The sequence below is a fragment of the Tenrec ecaudatus genome, chromosome 14, assembly GCF_050624435.1.
Source record: "Tenrec ecaudatus isolate mTenEca1 chromosome 14, mTenEca1.hap1, whole genome shotgun sequence".
NCBI lineage: Eukaryota > Metazoa > Chordata > Mammalia > Afrosoricida > Tenrecidae > Tenrec > Tenrec ecaudatus.
In genome coordinates, this window is record NC_134543.1 from 7422542 (window position 1) to 7442478 (window position 19937).

Genomic DNA, 19937 nt, shown 5'->3' on the forward strand with positions numbered 1-19937 from the left:
ACCTTGAGGACGATATCCCTGCTCAGAGCAGCCAGTGCACAGAGAGGACCATATGTTCAGCCCCACTACGAAGCATGACATCTTTCACTGACCCATAGCCCTACAGGACAACACTGGAGACACAGTGTGGGAATTTCGCCTGATCTGACCCCATCACACCGAGGCAAAACACCAAGGGCATGCAACATAACAGCAAGGGGAGCAAAGCAAGGAAGTCCTGAGGGAATACCAAAAATAGACTTTGGGGCCAGGGTGTGGCACCCCATCAGACTTGACCAGAAAACATCCCTAAAGGTCAACAAATAGACCTTGAACTATTTAGAGACTTTTTTTGTCATTGGTTTTTTTGTTGTTTTGCTCTGTCTTGTTTTTGTGCATATTATTATCTCTGCAGGTCTATCTAGATAAGATAGGCAGGATAAACAATCTGGAGGAGAAAACAAAGGGACTGATATTTCCAGGGGGACATGGGAGAAGGGGGAGGATGGGTAAAGGAAGTGATGTTAACAAACCCAGAGACAAGGGAACAACAAGTGATCCAAAATCGGTGGCGAGGAGGGTGTAGGAGGCCTGGTAGGGCTTGATCAAGGGCAATGAACCTGAGAGGAATTACTGAAACCCAAATAAAGGCTGAGCATGATAGTGGGACAAGAGGAAAGTAAAAGGAAATAGAGGAAAGAACTAAGAGGCAAAAGGCATTTATAGAGGTCTAAATATAGGCATGTAAATATGTAAATACATTTATAAATGAGGATGGGGAAATAGATCTATGTGCATTTATTTATAGGTTTCGTATTAAGGTAGCAGATGGACATTGGGCCTCCACTCAAGTACTCCCTCAATGCAAGAACACTTTGTTCTATTAAACTGGCATTCCATGATGCTCACCTTCCCAACACAATCGCTAAAGACAAAGCAGGTACATAAAAAAATGTCATGAAGAAAGCTAATGGTGCTTGGCTATCAAAATATATAGGTTCTGGGGTTTTAAAGTCTTGAAAATAAACAAGTGGCCATCTAGCTCAGAAGCAACAAAACCCACATGGAAAGAAGCATACCAACTCGATGGGATCAGGTATCAGGCATAAAAAAAACCAAAAAAATCGTAACATTGTGAATGAGGGGAGTATGGAGTGGAGACCTAAAGCCCATCTGTAGGCAACTGGATGGACATCCCCTTACTGACGGGTCTCATGGAGGAGCCTAGCCAGTCAGTGTGCAGTGTAGCAATGATGAAACATACAACTTTCCTCTAGTTCTTAAATGCTCACCCCACCCTCACCCCCACTATCATAATCCTAATTCTACCTTACAAATCTGGCTAGACCAGAGGATGTACACTGGTACAGATAGGAACTGGAAACACAGGGAATCCAGGACAGATGAACCCCTCAGGACCAGTGGTGTGTGTGGTCATACTGGGAGGATAGAGGGAGGGTGGGGTAGAAAGGGGGAACCAACTACAAGGATCTACATAGAACCCCCTCCCTGGGGGATAGACAACAGAAAAATGGGTGAAGGGAGATGTTGGACAGTGTAAGATATGAGAAAATAATAATAATTTATAAATTATCAAGGGTTCATGAGGGAGGGGGGGAAATGAGGAGCTGATACCAAGGGCTCAAGTAGAAAGCAAATGTTTTGAGAATGCTAATGGCAATAAATGTACAAATGTGCTTGACACATGGATGGATGGATGGATGGATGGATTGTGATGAGAGTTGTACAAACCCCCAATAAAATGATCTTTTAATTTAAATTAAATCCATAAAAGAACTATAAATCCAAAATAGAACTATAGAAAATAAAATATGATTACATCCCTAGAGGTAGCCAGAGCCATGATTGGGTGGTCTCCTTTCAGAACGTCTCTATGTATTTGAATATACTTCTCCCATCAAGCCACATCAAAGATATATTATTTTTTCAATTAATATGCTCATTTTTCAATATTAGCTCATATAGAGCTTCTTGGGCTTTTCAGTTGCTGCCTAGTATTCCAAGGTCCGTCATACCCTCATTTCCAAAGCATCCTTCTGTGGTTGCTTCCTGGTTGTTCCTATTAAAATCAGTACAGGTGTGCGCCAGCGCTGCGTCCTTTCCCCACACTCCTCTCTGGATGCTGGGCGGATCATCCGAGAAGCTGGGCAATATGAAGACGAGGAGGGCATCGGATCGGAGGAAGTCTCCTTAACAACCTGCATTATGCAGATGACACAACCTTGTTGGCTGAAAGTGAGGATTCAAAAATCTGCTCACCTCACTGATGTCTCATTGGTTCTGACTCACAGTAACGCTCTGCTGTAAATCTTTAGTCTCCCACAGAGCTGGCTGGTAGGCCTGAACCACCAACCTTGAGGCTAACAGTCTAACACTTAGTGAACAGCACCACCAGGGCTCAGCAGCTGTGCAGTGTGCTAGAGATGGCTATGCGTCCATGAACTCCCGGGTGCACGCCAGCAGCGTCCTTTCTTTCCGGCTGCTTTATAACAGACTGATCTTTCAGACACTGCTTTCGTGACTGACCCCGCCAAGTCACCATGCCCAAGTGCTCATGGGCACCAAGAAGAGAAGTTCTGAAAGCTGACTCCTGGGTCAAGGGGTAGGTGCATAAAAAGCTTTAAAAAAAAATCCTGGGTTTTTTTTCAAGTTGAAATAAACTTCACATGACATAAAATCAACCGTTCCAAAGGGTGGCATTTAGTACATTCATAATGTCCTGACATCATCTGCTCTACCTAGTTCTGGGATATTTTCAACCCCCAAATGAAACCCCATACTCATTCAGTGGTCTGGAAAACATTGTCAAGTGAAAGAATCCAAACACAGAAGACCCACAGTGTGTCTGATTTCCTCTGTGGGAGATGTGAACAAAACAAAACAAAAACCAAGGGGGACCCCGGAGAGGGCAAGAGATGACAAAACAACGAGGTATAAATTACCAAGGGCACCTGGGGGAGGGGGAGAGGGGAGGGAGGAGGAGGGGGAAGAGGACCTGATGCAAGGGGCTTAAATGGAGAGCAAATGCTTTGAGAATGATTGGGGCAGGGAATGTATGGATGTGCTTTATATAATTGATGTATGTATATGTATGGATGGTGATAAGAGTTGTATGAGTCCCTAATAAAATGTAAAAAAAGAAAAGAGGAGAAAAAAATGATTAGGGCAAAGACTGTACAGATGTACTTTATACAATTGATGTATGTATATGTATGAACTGTGATAAGAGTTGTATGAGCCCCAATAAATTGTTAAAAAACAAAACAAAAGCAACCACTGCCATTAAGTCTGTCCCAATGCACAGCAGCCCCGTAGGACAGGGCAGAACTGCCCCTGTCGGGTTCTGAGATCTTCACTCTTTATGGGAGTAGAAAGCCCCCTCTTTCTCCTGCAGAGCAACTGGGGGTTTCACACTGCTGACCTTGGGGTTAGTAGCACACCAAGTAACCACTGTGCCACCAGTGGGGGAAATCCATAGAGAGAGAAAGGTCAGAGGTGACTGGGGGTTAGGGCAAGGGAGGGGTGAGCCTGGCTGCTCACAAGAAGGGGTGGTGACAGCATCCTGAAATCAGCGACGATGGTCATTGCTAGGTGTTGTGAGTGAACTAATAGTGCATGTTACAATCTCAATCAAAATACAGGGCGGTGCTGTCAGGTAAGCACTGGACAGCTAATCTCAAGGTCGCAGCTTCAAACCCACCGCCCCCTTCACATGAGAAAGACGAAGCTATCTGTCCCATAAAGATGTACAGCCTCGGGAACCCAGATGTAGCTTCGCAGTGAGTCAGGAGTGACTCAGGGGGAGTGGGCTTGGTTCCGTTGTTGGTATTGTGTGTGCTGGTGTGTGCGTTGACGCTGAGAAGCCCTATCTAGTCTCACAAGGCTGCAATTATTTCATCTCTCCCTTCACTCTCGCCTTTTGGTCTTTTGCATTTGGGGGAGTTCCTGGGGGAGGCTGGCACCCCTGATTCACATGTATCTTTCTGTCAGTCCTTCTGCTCAGTTCTTCCTAAACAGAGTCTAAGCCCCAGGTTCCTTTCTGTCTCCTACAGGCTGGAGCATGTTCCTGGACAGTCACTAAAACCAAAACCCAGAACCAAATGCACCGTTATCGAGTCCATGCCAACCCACGGGACCCTATAGGACAGGGTAGCACTGCCCTTCTGAGTTTCCATCCTTGGCCCTGGAAGTGGCTGGTGGTTCTGAACTGCTGACCTTGCAGATCACAGTCCAGTGTGTCACCACTACGCCACCAGAGCTCCTTAAGGAGAACCCCTGAGTAGGTGTTAAATAAGTGACCGGAGGGCTGCATCTAGCAGGTGAGCCCATTGTTTCTGGACCCTGGGTACATACACATCTTCTGCTGTCCACCGGGTGGACAAGTAGCTCATGGAATGAATGAACTGGTAAGGGGAACCCGGTTGGTCTTGCCAGATGAGCAGTGAGAGCCAGCCGACTGTCTTCAGTGTGCTGGGCCACCTGACCAGGGTCTGCTGGCCTTTGGCCTCATCCTTGTCTGTTCTGCTTGCTGGACATCCTGCTGTGCAAGCTGCACAAGGAAGCCTGAGGGCCTGGCTGTCCGGGCGGGGGTGGCTCCTGAATAGAAGCTCACCAGATCCCAACCCGGCATCAAAGCAGGACAAAAAACAGGGGACCTGGGAGGGATTCTTCCCAGGACTGTGTGTGCCTGTAGCCGGCACAGACTCACCTGCCTGCAGGTGCATCTAACTTGGGAAACCCAGAGGGCGGTACTCACACACACACACACACACACACACACACACACACCCGTGTTTCTGAGGCAGTCAGTGGGGGTGGGGAGCTGGGAAGTGTCCCACAGGACGCTGGGTGATGATGTAGCTCTTGCTCAGCAGGGGCCCCGTCTGGGGAAGCACTGGTCTGGTCATTCCATAATTTTCCTGTCATCCCAAAGGGAGCAGGAAATGATTGTTCAGAGAGAAGGGGCAACATAGAGAATTCCTCTCCTCTTGGTAAAACACACACACAGGCACTCACAATGTGGAGGGGTCAGTGCTGTGGTGTCAGCTGCGCGGCCTGCTAACTGCTTAGCTGGGACTCTCTTGTAAAAATGGCGGGGGGGGGGGGTGCTGCTGGGAACCTGAGATGGTTTGGCTACTGTGAGAAGCAGTTTGGCAGTTCCGCAGAAAGGCAAATGTCGAACGACCCTTTGTCATTTCTGTTAGGTGCCATCGCGTCACTTCCAACCTGTCTACAACAGAACAAAGTGGCCCCCCCCCCGGCCCTCCATCCGCCTCGCCATTGTTCTTACGTTTGAACCCATTGTTGAAGCCACTGTGTCCATCAGCTTGCCGAGGGCCTGTCTCTTTTCTGCTGCCCCTCCACTTGACTGTGCAGGATCCCCCACTCTAGGGCACACCGATGGGTGGCAGCTAACCCTTGATAAAAACTCTTGTGGTCAAAGGACAAGTACAACATGAGCTCGCTGAGGTAAGAATTAAAAATTTTTTTAAAAAAAGCAAAAGTGGCATAGGGGAAAAAGCTACTGTATACAAACATTTTTGGGGTGAAGACTGTGTAGTATGGCAGAGACCAGACCAAAACCAGGGATGCACATGGTAGACAATGGTGGAGGAGGTGGGGAAAGGAAAACAAAAGGATGAATACAAGGAAGAAAAGGGTAGTGGGGTCATGGGGCATTAATCCACCCAAGGGGAGGGTATTGTTTATATCTCCACAGGGAAAGTGGGACCAGACTTCAACCCAGTGCCGCAAGGTGTGAATGCAATATCCCGGCGTGGAGTAGGGAACCAGTGGAGAGGTCTGGGAGGCTGGCCCCAGCACCATAAATGAAGTGGATTCCTGCCCCTCCCCCAAAAAGAATGTGTTCCAAAGGACGACATTGACACTGCAGCTCTGGGAAATGGACATATCTGATCAGAGCACACGGGAGCAGATGAAGGGGCAGGAGGAGAGAGTGGAGCACAGCCTGGCCCACCAGGCCGTGATGATGATGTTCCTGAGTAGAGCAGCCAGTCCACAGAGAGAACAACATGGCTGGCCCCACTTTGAGAAATGAAGCCAATCAGTGACTAAGGGCGATACAGGGGACAGCACTGGAGACACAGTGTGGGAATTGCACTTGACCTGATCCCACCACACCGAGGCAAATCACTGGGGGAGTGCAGCGGAACAGCAAGGGAATGGAGTGGCAAGGTCCCCAGGGAATGCTGAAAGTGGACTTTGGGGCCAGGGCATGGTGCCCCAACAGACTGGACTGGAAAACTCTCCTAAGGGCCAGCAAATGACCCCTGAACTAACTACAAGCTTTTCTCTTGTGAAGTGTTCTGTTTTGTTCTTTGTCAGTGGTTTGTTTTTGTTGTTTTGTTGCCTGGTTGTATACTGTTGCTTTGTTTTCCTCGGTCTTCTTTTTGTGCATGTTAGTGTCTCCACAGGGCTGTCTGAATAGGACAGGCTGGATGAACTATCTGGAGGAAAAACAACGGACCGACAGTTCGGCGGGGACTTTGGGTGGGGGGGTAGGGGGGGTAAGGAAGTGGTGTTAACAAACCCAGGGACAAGGGAAAAACATGGGACCCCAAATGGTAGAGAAGGGGGAGTGGCAGGCATGGTGGGAAATGATCAAGGGTAAGGTTGCTTAGAGAAGAGGTATACTCTAGCCCAGGTGGTGACGAAGTATGGTAGTAGGGCAGGAGGAAAGTCAAGGGAGATGGAGGAAAGAGCTAGGAGTCAAAGGGCATTTATGGAGGTCTAGACAAAGACATGTACATGCAAATATATATAGGAGGATGGGGAAGTAGATCGATGTGTCTATATTTATAGGTCAAGTATTAAGGTGGCGGAAGGACCTTGGGCCTCTACTCAAACACTCCCTCAATTCATGAATACTTTCTTTTATTAAATTGGAACTCTATGATGCTCACTCTCCCGACACAACGGCTGGAGCCAAAGTGGGTGAACAAGTAAATGTGGTGAAGAAAGCTGATGGTGCCTGGCTATCAAAAGAGATAGTGACTGGGGTCTTAAAGGCTTGAAGATAAACAAGCGGCCATCTAGCTCAGAAGCAACAAAGTCCACATGGAAGAACACACCAGCCTGTGTGATCGAGTGGTCCCGAAGGGATCAGTTATCAGGCATCAAAGAACAAAAAAATCATATCATTGACTGCACACCTCCATGATAGGATCGCTGAAGACAAATGGGTGCATATGCAAATGTGGTGAAGAAAGCTGATGGTGCCCGGCTATCAAAAGAGATAGTGTCTGGGGTCTTAAAGACTTGAAGGTGAACAAGTGGCCATCTAGCTCAGAAGCAAAAAAGCCCACATGGAAGAAGCACACCGGCCAGTGCAATCACAAGGTGCCAGAGGGACCAGGTATAAGGCATCATGCAAAAAAAAAGAGATATATGTGTATATATGTATATATATGTGTGTATGTATGTGTATATGTGTGTATATGTATTGTGTGTGTATATATATATACCATATTGAATGAAGGGGGAAGTGCAGAGTGGAGACACAAGGCCCAAGTGTCGGCCAATGGAGATCCCCTCACAGAGGGGTTCAGGAGAGGAGATGGGTCAATTAGGGTGCGAGGTAGTACCGATGAAGAACACAGCTTTCCCCCAGATCCTGGATGCTTCCTCCCCCCAACTACCATCATCCGAATTCTACCTTGCAGGGCTGGATAGGGCAGAGGTTGTACACTGGTACATATGAGGGCTGGAGGCACAGGGAATCTAGGGTGGATGATACCTTCAGGACCAAGGGTGTGAGGGGTGATGCTGGGAGAGTGGAGGGCGAGTGGGTTGGAAAGGGGGAACTGATTACAAGGACCCACATGTGACCTCCTTCCTGGAAGAGGGAAGGAGGGGAAGGGAGACTCCGGATAGGGCAAGATATGACAAAATAACGATGTATAAATTACCAAGGGCACATGAGGGATGGGGGAGCGGGGAGGGAGGGGAAAAAAAAAAGAGGACCTGATGCAAGGGGCTTAAGTGGAGAGCAAATGCTTTGAGAATGATTGGGGCAGGGAATGTATGGATGTGCTTTATACAATTAATGTATGTATATGTGTGGATTGTGATAAGAGTTGTATGAGTCCCTAATAAAATGTAAAAAAAAAAAACTCTTGTGGTCACTGCCACCACGTGGGTGCCAAGTCACAGCAGCCTCACTTCAGGGGAGAAGTAAACATCAGAGGTGAGGGAATGGCTGGCGGAGTGGAAATGAAAAGGTCTATTGCCCGAGGTGCAGAGAAGCCTTTAATGGGTTTTGCCAAGGTCACCTCACTTGATGGTGGCCACACTGGGCTCACACCCAAGTCTGTGGCTTCCAGCCCATCCTCCACCCCACCCCCACCCTGTCTATGTCACATCCAAAAGGAACAAAGGTCTCTGACTGCGCTTCAAGCAAGGACGTTTCTGTAAAGTCCCTGGAACCAGCTGAGCGGTCTAGCAGTTGGAAGCAATGCGCGTAAACCCTTCTCTTAGTTTTCTTTCCCCACGGTCTCCGAGCCTCAGCATAGTGCCCACTGTGCAGCCAACCCCGCTTCCTGCTTTCTTTCCCCCTCCTTTCCTATTCACCAGGACTCCCCTTTCTGGAATTCAGCTTCAACATTGTGTCTTGCTCTCTGCTCTGGGTGCATCATGATGGGGGTGTTGGTGTTAGTCTGGGTAGACTAGAGAAACAAATCCCTAGACATGCATATGTGTATAAGAAAAAGGTTTATATCCAAGAGCAGTTGAATATTGAGAAAACATCCCAGCCCAGATCAAGTCCTTAAGTCCAATTATAGACCATATGTCCAATATCAATCTATAAAATCCTCTTCAGACTCACAATACACATGCAATGACACCGAATGCAGGAAGATCACAAGCCAGTGGATGGGAAGTCTTGTGGATCCAGTGGCAGTGTAAGCATCTCCGCCCTGGGTGGGGCCTCCATGTGGTTTCTCCAGCTCAGAGCACTAGTACAGTTCCACGTGTCTTGTCAGCTGCTATGTCTCAGGGAGTGAGCAGAGAGAGAGTGTGTCTTCTGCCTCCTGGGAGGAAATCTAGGAGTTCCCAGAATCCTCAGGAGAAGACCACGCCCACACGGAGGCCACATTGGCTATGACCCGATTAGCAGACTAGACTCCATCCCTTCACTCTTAATCCTCCAAACTGACACCAGATTATGTAACTACCAGGTCGGCAGGGGGTGGGTTACATGTGAAAAGATGGTTGGAGAAGAATCTGGAACATGATTCAAGAGGTAGACCAAAGGCAAGGTAGACGAGGGCGATGGCTAAGAGAAGAAAACGAAAAAATCAACTCAGAAGCTCGGGCTTCTGAAGAAAAATGTTCCAGAGAAAAGAAAACAGAAGAACATGGTGTGAAAGAGATGATGGAAGAAGTAGGCCCAGAAATGTCTCCAGAATGGAAAGGCGAGCTTCCATGTCGAAAAGGCTCACGAAGCACCCCACACGTGAACTGAGGGTGAGTCACCAAGGCTTGCAAAGTTCATACAAAATCTCCACAATGTGTTTAAACGTCTGTGTGTTGTCACTGGATGACTGTAGACAAGTCTGTCTGTCTCTCTCTCAGTAATGCATGTCTTCGTCTCATTAGGTGGCAAGGACTATCCGAGGAAGACCCCCTTGGGAAACCTTAGCACATCCACCCTCTTTTCTGCTCACCAGGTTATCCCCACGCCCATTACGGTTAGAGGGAAATCTCCACCAGAGGCCTCTTGCCTGTGTGGATCCTGCAAATGTATTTTGGGCTTCCACTGTCATGCATCCATAGCCTTCTGCACACCAGAATCTCACAATGCGAACTCGGAAATTATTCCCTCCTCTGGATTTGGATTCTATCATTTACAAGTCCTTTGGATCATGGATGCTGGCATGCTTCTCCCATGTGGACTTAGTTGACATCTCACTTAGATGGCTGCTGGTTCGGAAGCAAGCCTTTAAGACCCCGGTCGCTGTTCTACCTGATAGCAGGCCACCATCTAATGTCTGCACCACATGTGAGCACAGAATTATTTGGGAAAGGACTGGACCATGTTCATGGAGGGTCTGTTGAGAAACAATAGCTTCCGATTTTTATGATCCTGTAGGTTTCTATGATCCTGTAACAACGCATTTTTTACTTCTTCCTTATTGAATCGCTACAATGTGGCAGGCACTGTTGTAGGCAGTGAGATACAGGGGCACCAAGCAAAAAAGGATTTTTTTTCAAAGCTATGTATTTAATTTATTATTTTTTTTTTTTTTTTTTACAAAACAACCTTATTGCCTTCAAAATACTCTTCATTACACTTCATACATTTGTCAAATCTTGGCTTCCATTCTTAAAAACATTTTTCAAACTCATCTGTTTGGGTGGTTGATCGCACCTCTCTCGTCTTTTGCTTCTCCTCTTCCACATCTCAAATCGCTGCCCTTTGATGTCCCTCTTCACTCTAGGAAACAAGAAGTTGCATGGAGCAAGGTCAGGTGAGTCAAGTGCATGGGACAAGAGAGGGATGCTGTTTTTGGCCAAAAACTGGTGCACTGAGAGGGCTGTGTAAGCAGGTGCATTATCATGGTGTAAAAACCAGTCCCCCATCTGCCACAAATCAGATCTCTTTTTTGTTACCCTGTTACACAATCTCTTCAGAACCTCTAAATAAAAAACTTGATTAACACTCTGACCTGGTGGAACAAACTCCAGATGCACTTCAAGTCTATATTTTCATCTGTTTGGGAAGTTGACAGACATCCAGAGCATGGTTTGTCATCAATCAATATTTCACCCTTTCTGAAACAAGAAAGCCACTCCTACACTTGAGTTTTTCCCATAGTGCTGTCCTGGTAAGCTCTGTTCCACATCACAACAGTTTCTGTGACATTTTTTCCTGAGCAGGAAACAAAATTTCACAGCCCTGCACTGTTCTCTTAAATCAGCCATCACAAAAGATGAGATTTGAGTGAAACTGCCTTTATGAAAAAATTCACTGTGATCAGAAAGAACCTTCCCAGGTGATGCCACTGGGTGCACTGACTCAAGCAAGTTGCTCAATGCTCTTCCAGCTGGGGTAGGGGTAAGGGGACCTGCTGTGTACTAGGAAAGCTTCACTTCATCCAGTGCAATTCCAGGTTTGGGGGTACTGTTCTCATATATAAATAAAAGAGCCCCCCAGAGACACATTTTATGAAATCTCAGAGCCACGAAGCTAGTGAGGAGTTCCCACGTGTCAGCAAACAAGACATGTCCTAAGAATTGTGTCCAGCATGGCACTGGTCTTCTCAGCAGACATGCTGGGCAGAGAAGAAGGGGATCCTGCCTGCAAGGTGCTCAGAAGCAGTGACTTCTGTCCTAGATTTCTCCACACAGCCCCGTATCCGCCAAACCAAATAAAGAGCAAACTCACTGCCACCAAGTGACCCTATCGGGGCTTTCCAAAGCTGTATGTCTTTATGGGAGCAGGCAGCCTCCCCATTGTCCCTCAGAACTGCTGGTGAGTTTGAACCACAGATCTCGTGGTTAGCAGTCCAATGCTTACCCAATAGGGCCACTAGGGCTCTGGCGAAGGTAAAAGAACGATACGTTCAGACGTGCAAACACTCCCTTGTGTTAGGCATTAGATCACATCCCCTAAGAAGTTATGTTACAGCCCCAACTTGTGACCATAAACCTTGATTATAAGTGGAATCTTCGAAGACTATATCCATGACATGGAAGAACACACTCAGCATAGCTCAAGCTTCAAAGAATTGAAGAAAAAAGTCAAGCCTTGAATTGTAATATTGAAGGATTCTATGGGCAAAATACTGAATGATTCTGGAAGCATTATAAGAAGATGAAGTCTCTGTACCAAAAAGAATTGGTTGAAGTTCAACCACTTCGAAAGGTAGCATATGGTCAAGAACCAATGGGACAGAAGAAGTCCAAGCTGCCCTGAAGGCATTAGCAAAAAATAAGTCTCCAAGAATTGATGGAACGCCACCTGAAATGTTCGACAAGGGGATGAAGCACTGGAAGCACTCGCTCCTCCGTGCCAAGAAATTCGGAAGACAGCTATCTGGTCAACTGTCTGGAAGACACCATATCTGTGCCCGTTCCAAAGAAAGGTGACCCAGAAGAATGTTTAAAATGAAAGAATTAAACGGTATCATGAATATCACATGCATATCGAATTTGCTGAAGATCATTTAAAAGCCATTTTAGCAGGACATGGACCAGGAGCTGGCAGAAATTCAAGCCCAGGTCAGAAGGGGCCATATAAAAGAGCTATCGTTGATGACGTCAGATGGATCTTGGCCGAAGCAGAGACTACTTGAAAGCTGTTTACTTGTGTTTTGTTGCCTGCAGAGGTGTCCGGCTGTGAGGATCATAACAAACTATGGTTAACATAGAGAAGAATGGGAATTCCAGAACACTTCATCATGCTCACGTGGAACATGCACCAAGAACCAATCTCTCCAACAGAAGAAGGGACTACTGGGTGGCTGAAATCAGGAAAGGTGTGCATCAGGACCGTGTCCCTTTGCCGTCTTTGGTCAATCTGTATGCTGAGCAAATAACCTGAGAAGCCGAACGCGATGAACACAGACCCATGTGCATCGGGACTGGAGGGAAGCTTGTCAACAGCCTGTGATATGCAGCCACCACCCATCTGTCAGTTTGTCCTACTGCAGTGACTCGTGTGTTACTGTGATGCTGGACACCATGTCACTGGTATTTCAAATGCCAGCAAGTTCACTCAAAGTGAACAGTTGTCAACAGAGCTTCCAGACGGAGAACAGACAATGACAAAGGATGCAGCTCCCCACTTTGGAGGAAGGAGTCCTTGAAAACCTTCTGCACAGCTTCAAAACACTGCCCAGTCCTTAGGAAGGCTTAACGAATGGAAGCAGAACAGCGTCAGAGATCCTGCCAGAGGATGGGCACCTTGGGCTGGAGGACACTCGAAATGTGACGGAGGACGAGCAGGTTTCTTGGAGTCCAGCTGACCATGGTATGCAGATGACACAGCTTGCTTACTGAAAGGGAGAAGGACTTGAAGCCCTTGCTGATGAAGGTCAAGGCCTGCACCTTTACTCTGCACCTAGCAACAACACTCCGTTAACAGGAGGTCATATGGAGTAAGTGGATTGCAACTCAATGTAAAGAAACCCCAAATCCTCACAATATACATATCGACAACATCACAATGGAGAGACGATGGACGTTGTCAAGGATCTCATTTGGCTTGCATCCACAATCAATGTTCACGGAAGCATGAGCCAGGAAATGGACCGATAGAGTGCATTGAATAAATCTCTGCAGAAGACCTTAAAGTGTTGGAGTGAGGCGAGCACTCTGAGGACGAAGGTGCACCCAGCTCAGCCATGGTATTTCCCGTCGCCTCAAATGCACGTGAAAGTTGGCCAACGACTAAGGAAGACCACAGAGAAACTGATGGGTTTGTGTCGTGCTGGTGAAGAATATTGAAGGTTCCATGAAGCGCCAGGAGAACAAGCAAATCTGTCTTGAAAGAAGTACAGCCACAATGCTCCTTAGAAGCACAGACGGATGCGACTTCATCTCAGGTCTATGGTCATTGGGAACCAGTCCTTGAGGAAAAAAAAACATGATCCTTGGTAAAGTAAAGGGTCAGCAAAAAAGTAAAGGGTCTGCAAAAAACAGGAGGTGGATGACCCAGGGGCTGCAACAATGAGCTCAAGTATAACAATCCAGAGGCTGGCACAACCTGGCAGTGGTTTGCGCTATTGTACCCAGTGTCCCCATGATTCAGAGCGGACTCGGTGGCACCTCATAACAACGACCAGTGAGGTCAAGCTGAAGCAGGATGAGCCCTGACCCCATCCAAGTGAGGTCTCATAAAAGACAGGGAGAGTTAGACAGAAGAATGGCCAAGTGTGGACAGAGGCCACCGTAGCTACAAGTCAAGGACCTTCCAAATCTCACCGAAGGTCGGAAGTATCCACGGAACTGTCTTTCTCTTGGGTCCTCAGATGAAATCCACACAGCTGGCTCGCTGACTCGGATGGACGTTTGGCCTCCAGAAATGTGAGACCGTCCATTTCTGTCTCTACAGCTCGTTGCATGCTGTTGTGCAGGCGGCGCTGAGAAAAGGAGACATCTTTTCTTGGAAAAGCACCGGAGGATGCCCACAACCTTAACAAAAGGCAAAGCAAGAAAGGCAAACCTGGCATCGTGAAACAAGAGAAAAGCATGGTGGCATGGAGGGAGGGAGGGAGGGATGGTCGTGAAGGGCATGTAGCCTGTCTAAGGACTGGTCCTGGCGGGAGCCGGTGAGGGGAGGGCTCTGGAAGAGCGTCTCCAGTAAGGACAGAGCAGCTGCACAGCATTGTGTATGCTGGCGGTGGTGGTGTTACATTTAGTGGACTAGTCAATAGAAAAACAAGCCAGCCAGAAACCTTTAATCCAAACCAACTGTATTATGAAGAGGAAAACTATCACACTGATTAAGGACATGGTTACACAGGAGCCCTGGTGGCGGAATGTTTATGTATCAGGCTGATAAACAAAAGGTCAGCAGTTCAAAACCACTAACCACTCTGAGGAAGAAAGACAGAGCTTTCTACTCCCATAAAGAAACTCACAAGGGCAGTTCTACTTTGCTTGGAGTCAGCAAGGGCTCGATGGCAGCACGTTGCATGGCCGATTAGTGCCATTGTCGTCAGTAACTTGTACAGCTGTAGAAAGTTTAAATGGCCAAAAAATGTGTGATCGATTATTCACTACAACAACAAAAATCTGGGTGAAGAGCAGCCGCCGAGGCTGCTTATGCACAGCCAACACCTCCTAGGATTTGGTTTCCTGCTTGGGAGGTTTAGGTTCATGGTCTCTAGGGAAGGCCCAGGTAGATGGTCTAATAACACCCTCTCGGTGCTTCTGTTCTCCCTCCCTGGTTATTGGGAAGTTACTTGAGTCTTCTCAGCTGGCCAGCAGCCAGCCAGCGTACGTACCATGGGTGTCCGTTGACCCAGCACAACAGAGGAGACAGCACAGGGCCAAGAGGAGGCTATGTGGGCTGTGTGGCTAATGGCTTCGAGGAACGCCCCCCACCCCTGCCACGAGACCAGCGCTGACCGGGGCCAAGCCACCATGACTGAATAGTTTGATCAGAGATTTCACAGCAGAATTTTGATCAAAAGAAGAGAAATGCAGAACAGAATTTCAAATTCTCACAGAGTCCAGATTTTAGGGAGGCTGGCTGAACCCCAAGACTATGGCCCTAATAGAAACTGTAAGCCTTACATCAAAAAGATCCCCTCAAGTCTCCTTCAAACCAAACAGTAGTTTACTTTCACTAGTGAAGAATGTCTGCCTTGAGCATCGTGTCCTTGTAAGATCAACCTGTAGGACATCAAACTGATCACAGAAGCTGGAACGTTTAGGTAGATCAGTGGGCGGTTTTTGTTAATGGGGAAGGAAGAATTGGGAAAAGGAGAGGGAGAATGGTGTGTAGCCAAATAGCGTCACCAACGTGACCAAACGGTACCTGTGGGACCTGCTGACTTGGTGGGGGTCGGTTGTGTCTATCCTCAACAAAAGCAATGAATAATGAGAAAGATATGTAGTTATAGTACACTACGGGGTTCAGCTGGGAACAATATAAATACTAAATACTGATTTAACTAAAAATGATAGTATTATTTGGAATGATGGAGAAGAGAGATGTGCGTGGGTCAAGGATACGTTAACAAAGGAGCAACATTCTCATCTGGTATAAAATGAACTTGGTAGCTGTCTAAGATTGAAAAGAAAGATATAATAATATAAACATTTTTAAGTCACCTTGATAAAGTGTTTAAATATATGGGAATAACAAAGCCCACATGGAAGAAGCACACCAGCCTGTGCGATCACGAGGTGTTGAAGGGACCAGGTATAAGGCATCATTATCATAAAAAAAAATCCTAGCACAGTGAATGAAAGGGGAAGTGCAGAGTGGAGACCCAAAGCCCATTTGTCGGACACTGGAGATCCCCTCACAGAGGGGTCTAGAGGAGGAGATGAGTCAGTCAGGGTGCGACGTAGCACCGATGAAGAATACAGCTTTCCTCCAGTTCCTAAATGCTTGCTCCGCCGCCCCCCCCCCCACTACCATGATCTGAATTCTACCTTGCAAGTCTGGATAGAGCAGAGGATGTACACTGGTGCAGATGGGAGCTGGAGGCACAGGGAATCCAGGGTGGATGATACCTTCAGGACGAGGGGTGTGAGGGGAGATATTGGGAGGGTAGAGGGTGAGTGGGTTGTGGATTGGAAAGGGGGAACCGATTACAAGGATCTACATGTGACCTCCTCCCTGGGGGATGAACAACAGAAAAGGGGGTGAAGGGAGACGCCGGATAGGGCAAGATATGACAAAATAGTAATTTATAAATTATCAAAGGCTCATGAGGGAGGGGGGAGCAGGGAGGGAGGGGAAAAAAGAGGACTTGATGCAAAGGGCTTAGTGGAGAGAAAATGCTTTGAAAATGACCAGGGCAAAGAATGTACAGATGTGCTTCATACAATTGATGTATGTATATGTATGGATTGTGATAAGAGTTGTATGAGTCCCTAATAAAATGTTAAAAATAAATATATGGGAATAGAAAAAGAGAAGGAACAGTTTAAGAAGTGGTTCCCTCTGGGGAGCGGAAGTTGGAGAGGCGGCACAGTAGAGGAATGCTCTTTTAGAAGCCTTTTCATGTGATTTGACTATTTATTTTCCTGATAAAAAATTAATTTGCAAAAATCAGCTGATACCAAGGGCTCAAGTAGAAAGAAAATGTTTTGAAAATGATGATGGCAACATATGTACAAATGTGCTTGACACAATGGATATACGTGTGAATTGTGATAAGAGCTGTAAGAGCTCTCGATAAAAAGACTTTTTTAAAGAGTAAAATATAAAATTGTAAAACAACTTAAATTGTATAAAGGAAATTAAAAGGGAAGAAAGCCTCATTGGATGGTTGAAGAACTTAAGAAGATTCACCTGAAAATACTAAAATGCTAGATAGTGGAATTTATCTTGATTTATAAACAAGTGTAAGCGTTAGAAGAATTTGTTACACTCACAAGTTAAAACTTAAAATTAGAGGATAAATAAAAGTATGTTTTAATGTTCGTAGCAAAGATTCCAGTTATAAACAGAATGACACATTTTAGACATTTAGTCTTAAAAAATGAGCATTAATTTTAAACCTAGTGTCACTATATGCCTAGCAGCCCCTTTCAGAAATGTAAGTGCCAAGGGACAAAAGCTGCATGCCATTTAATTCCGACAATGTATAACGACCCCTTTCTAACTCAGAGAATGAACGTCTACAGGGTTTGTCTTAGGAGAACAGTGAGAGAGAATGAGGACACTCCGCGGTTCAAAGGCCACCTTGGACAACCGTGGGGTCCCTGGGACACCCAGCCACTTCTTTGCAGGGTGCGCATGCTCAAGTCCGGCTCCTGTCCAGGAGGCAAGCTTACTGCTTACTCGTTTGCTGCTAAAGCGAGGACAGCAGTTCGAACCCACCAGCTGCTCCACGGGGAGCAAGTGCTTTCTTACTAAGAAGGGCTGCAGTCAGAAATTCACAGGGTACAGCTCTGTCCAGCAGGATCACTATGGATCGGATTGACTGGAGGGCAGCGAGGTGAGTGTTGCAGCAGCGCCCACGTGCGTGCACCCCGGGTGTCCCCGGCGCCCCTGCTCAGTCCCCGCGGGGGCCTCCAGCCGCTAGGGCTCAGCGCGCGCACCAGCTCGCTTCCCGGGAGGTGCTCGCCGGGGCCGCAAAGAGGCCGCGTCTCCGCGGGGCCGTGGTCTGGGGCCAGCGGCTGCGATGGCGTTCCGCTGTCCAGCGCTGCGCCTGGAGGCGATGGCCCTTGGTGGACGCTCGGCGAGACGGAGGTGGAGCGGCGGAGCCTGGGGTCTCCGGAAGACGCAGCGATTCCTCAGCCCACGTGGAGAGGCGGCCTGCAGGTCGCAAGGAAAACGCCTTCGTTGATTGCCTTATGCAAACTAGGGGCGTCGTTTCTATAATGTAAACGCTAACCCCAAACTCAAAGCCGCTGCCGTCGAGTCGATTCTGACTCAAGCGATCGGACAGAGTGAACACAAGAGGGCAGGATGAAGACTCGTGCCAGGCGTGCAAGGGAGGGAGGCGGGCGGTGGAGCAAGGAAAGACAGCGAGACACAGCAACCAGCGAAACACTGTGGAGCCTCTTAAAACAACGTTTGCAAGGTCTTGGGGCTAGGTTTACGACAGACTATTAAGATTTAAAAAGCAAGCTTTTCTTTTTAGTTTTTATTTTACTGGGGGCTCTCACAGCTCTTATTACAATCCATACATCGATCCATGGTGTCAAACACATCTGTACACACGCTGTCATCATCTTTTCCAAAACATTTTCTTTCTACTTGAGCCCTTGGCATCAGCTCCTCACTTTCCCCCTCCCTCCCCCTTTCGCCCTCCTGTCTCCTTGATAATTTATCATTTCTTTTTCATGTCTTACACTGACCGCTGTCTCCTTTCACCCACTTTTCTGCTGCCCGTCCCCCTGGGAGGAGGGCTATACATTGATTATTGTGATCGGTTTCCCCTTACTACCCCCCTCACTTCCCATACCCTCCTACTATCACTGCTCCCCTTATTGGTCCTGAGGGATTTATCTGTTCTGGATTCCCTGTGTTGAGGGCTCTTCTCTGTAACCATGTGCATGATCTGGTCTAGCCAGATTTATAAGATATAATTAAAGAACTAGAGGAAGGTTGTGTTTTTCCTCGGTGCTCTACTGCACCCTGACTGGCTCATCTCTTCCTTGTGGCCCTTCTGACAGGGGGGGTTTCCAATTGTCTACTGATGGGCTTTGGGTCTCCACTCTGCTTCCCCCACCCACACCCATTCCTATTGATATCATTTTTTAAAGCAAGTTTTTAAATAATATTTTTAGCATGGTTGGCTTGGATCACTCGATACTCGGAATCGTAAAACTTCCCCCAGTCGTTGTTACTGATGGTGAGGGGGATTCAGTTGTTCTTCGGCCCCTTCTCTGGTTTGCTGTAGTTTCTAAACTTTATTTAACCGTGGTCCAGACTCTTGACGCACGACGTTTCCACGCTGCAAGAATTCTCGAAAACGAAGAAAAATCGCATTGAGTTGGAATACTTGAAAACAGTCTCACTGCTGAGCTAAGCCTTCCACTTGCGCTGCCGCAGTGAGAAGGCCCTGGACCGGATTGGAAGCTCCTCTTTCCGTCCGGCCCCCTGGGCTTCTCAGTGTGTGCATCCGGCCAACGGGAGGGACCGCAGCGGTGGTGCTGGGCCGCAGCGCAAGGCTCGGGAAATCTTGTAGACACTGCGGCGGCGCCTGAGCACCAAGTGGCCGGTTAGCTCAGTTGGTTAGAGCGTGGTGCTAATAACGCCAAGGTCGCGGGTTCGATCCCCGTACGGGCCACAAGGACTGTAGTTTTTTTTCCTTTTCTCTTGTTCGTCATGTAGCTAAAATTATACGTCTTTCCAGGAGCTGGCGTGCACCTCGGGAAGAATCGTGGGTCTTTCTAGACTGGGCTCCAGGCAGCCGCAGAGGGCGCGATGGCCGGTTGGGTCCGCTGCCACCCGCGGTGTCATTTCAAGATGGCATAAGGTTGGTTGGCCTTTAAAAAACATTCGTTTACTGTTCGAATGAGTGCTTTTAAAGGAACGCGGGCCCTCCGAACCGCTGCAGACAAAACCTGGTGGCGATGCCTGAGCCCCAGGGTGTTGGGAGCTTCCGCTCAAAGCAAGATGCTTTCTGAAGGACCGCAGGCAGAGCCCCGGTTTCCACGCGCGCCCCACCGCCCCCACCCGCCCCCACGAGGTTTCTAAGTGTTGAACGTTCTTGTCTGGGCTGAATTCGTTCCGCAGATGTTTATGAAGAGCCTCCCTCCCCGTGCCCGGCAGGAGGCTA

At 47.7% G+C, this 19937-nt stretch overlaps 1 protein-coding gene and 1 non-coding gene across 2 annotated transcripts in view; one reads left to right on the plus strand and one right to left on the minus strand.

Annotated features, from left to right (window-relative positions):
- MOK (MOK protein kinase) overlaps nt 1–19937 on the minus strand; it is a 61705-nt gene that overhangs the window by 39800 nt on the left and 1968 nt on the right. Inside the window, exon 2 of the mRNA XM_075531619.1 lies at nt 17749–17965. Within this exon, the coding sequence (XP_075387734.1) occupies nt 17749–17965 (217 nt within the window). The remainder of the gene's footprint in view (nt 1–17748; nt 17966–19937) is intronic.
- On the plus strand, nt 19372–19445 carry TRNAI-AAU (transfer RNA isoleucine (anticodon AAU)). The gene has a single exon. It is a non-coding gene; the product is annotated as a tRNA-Ile (tRNA).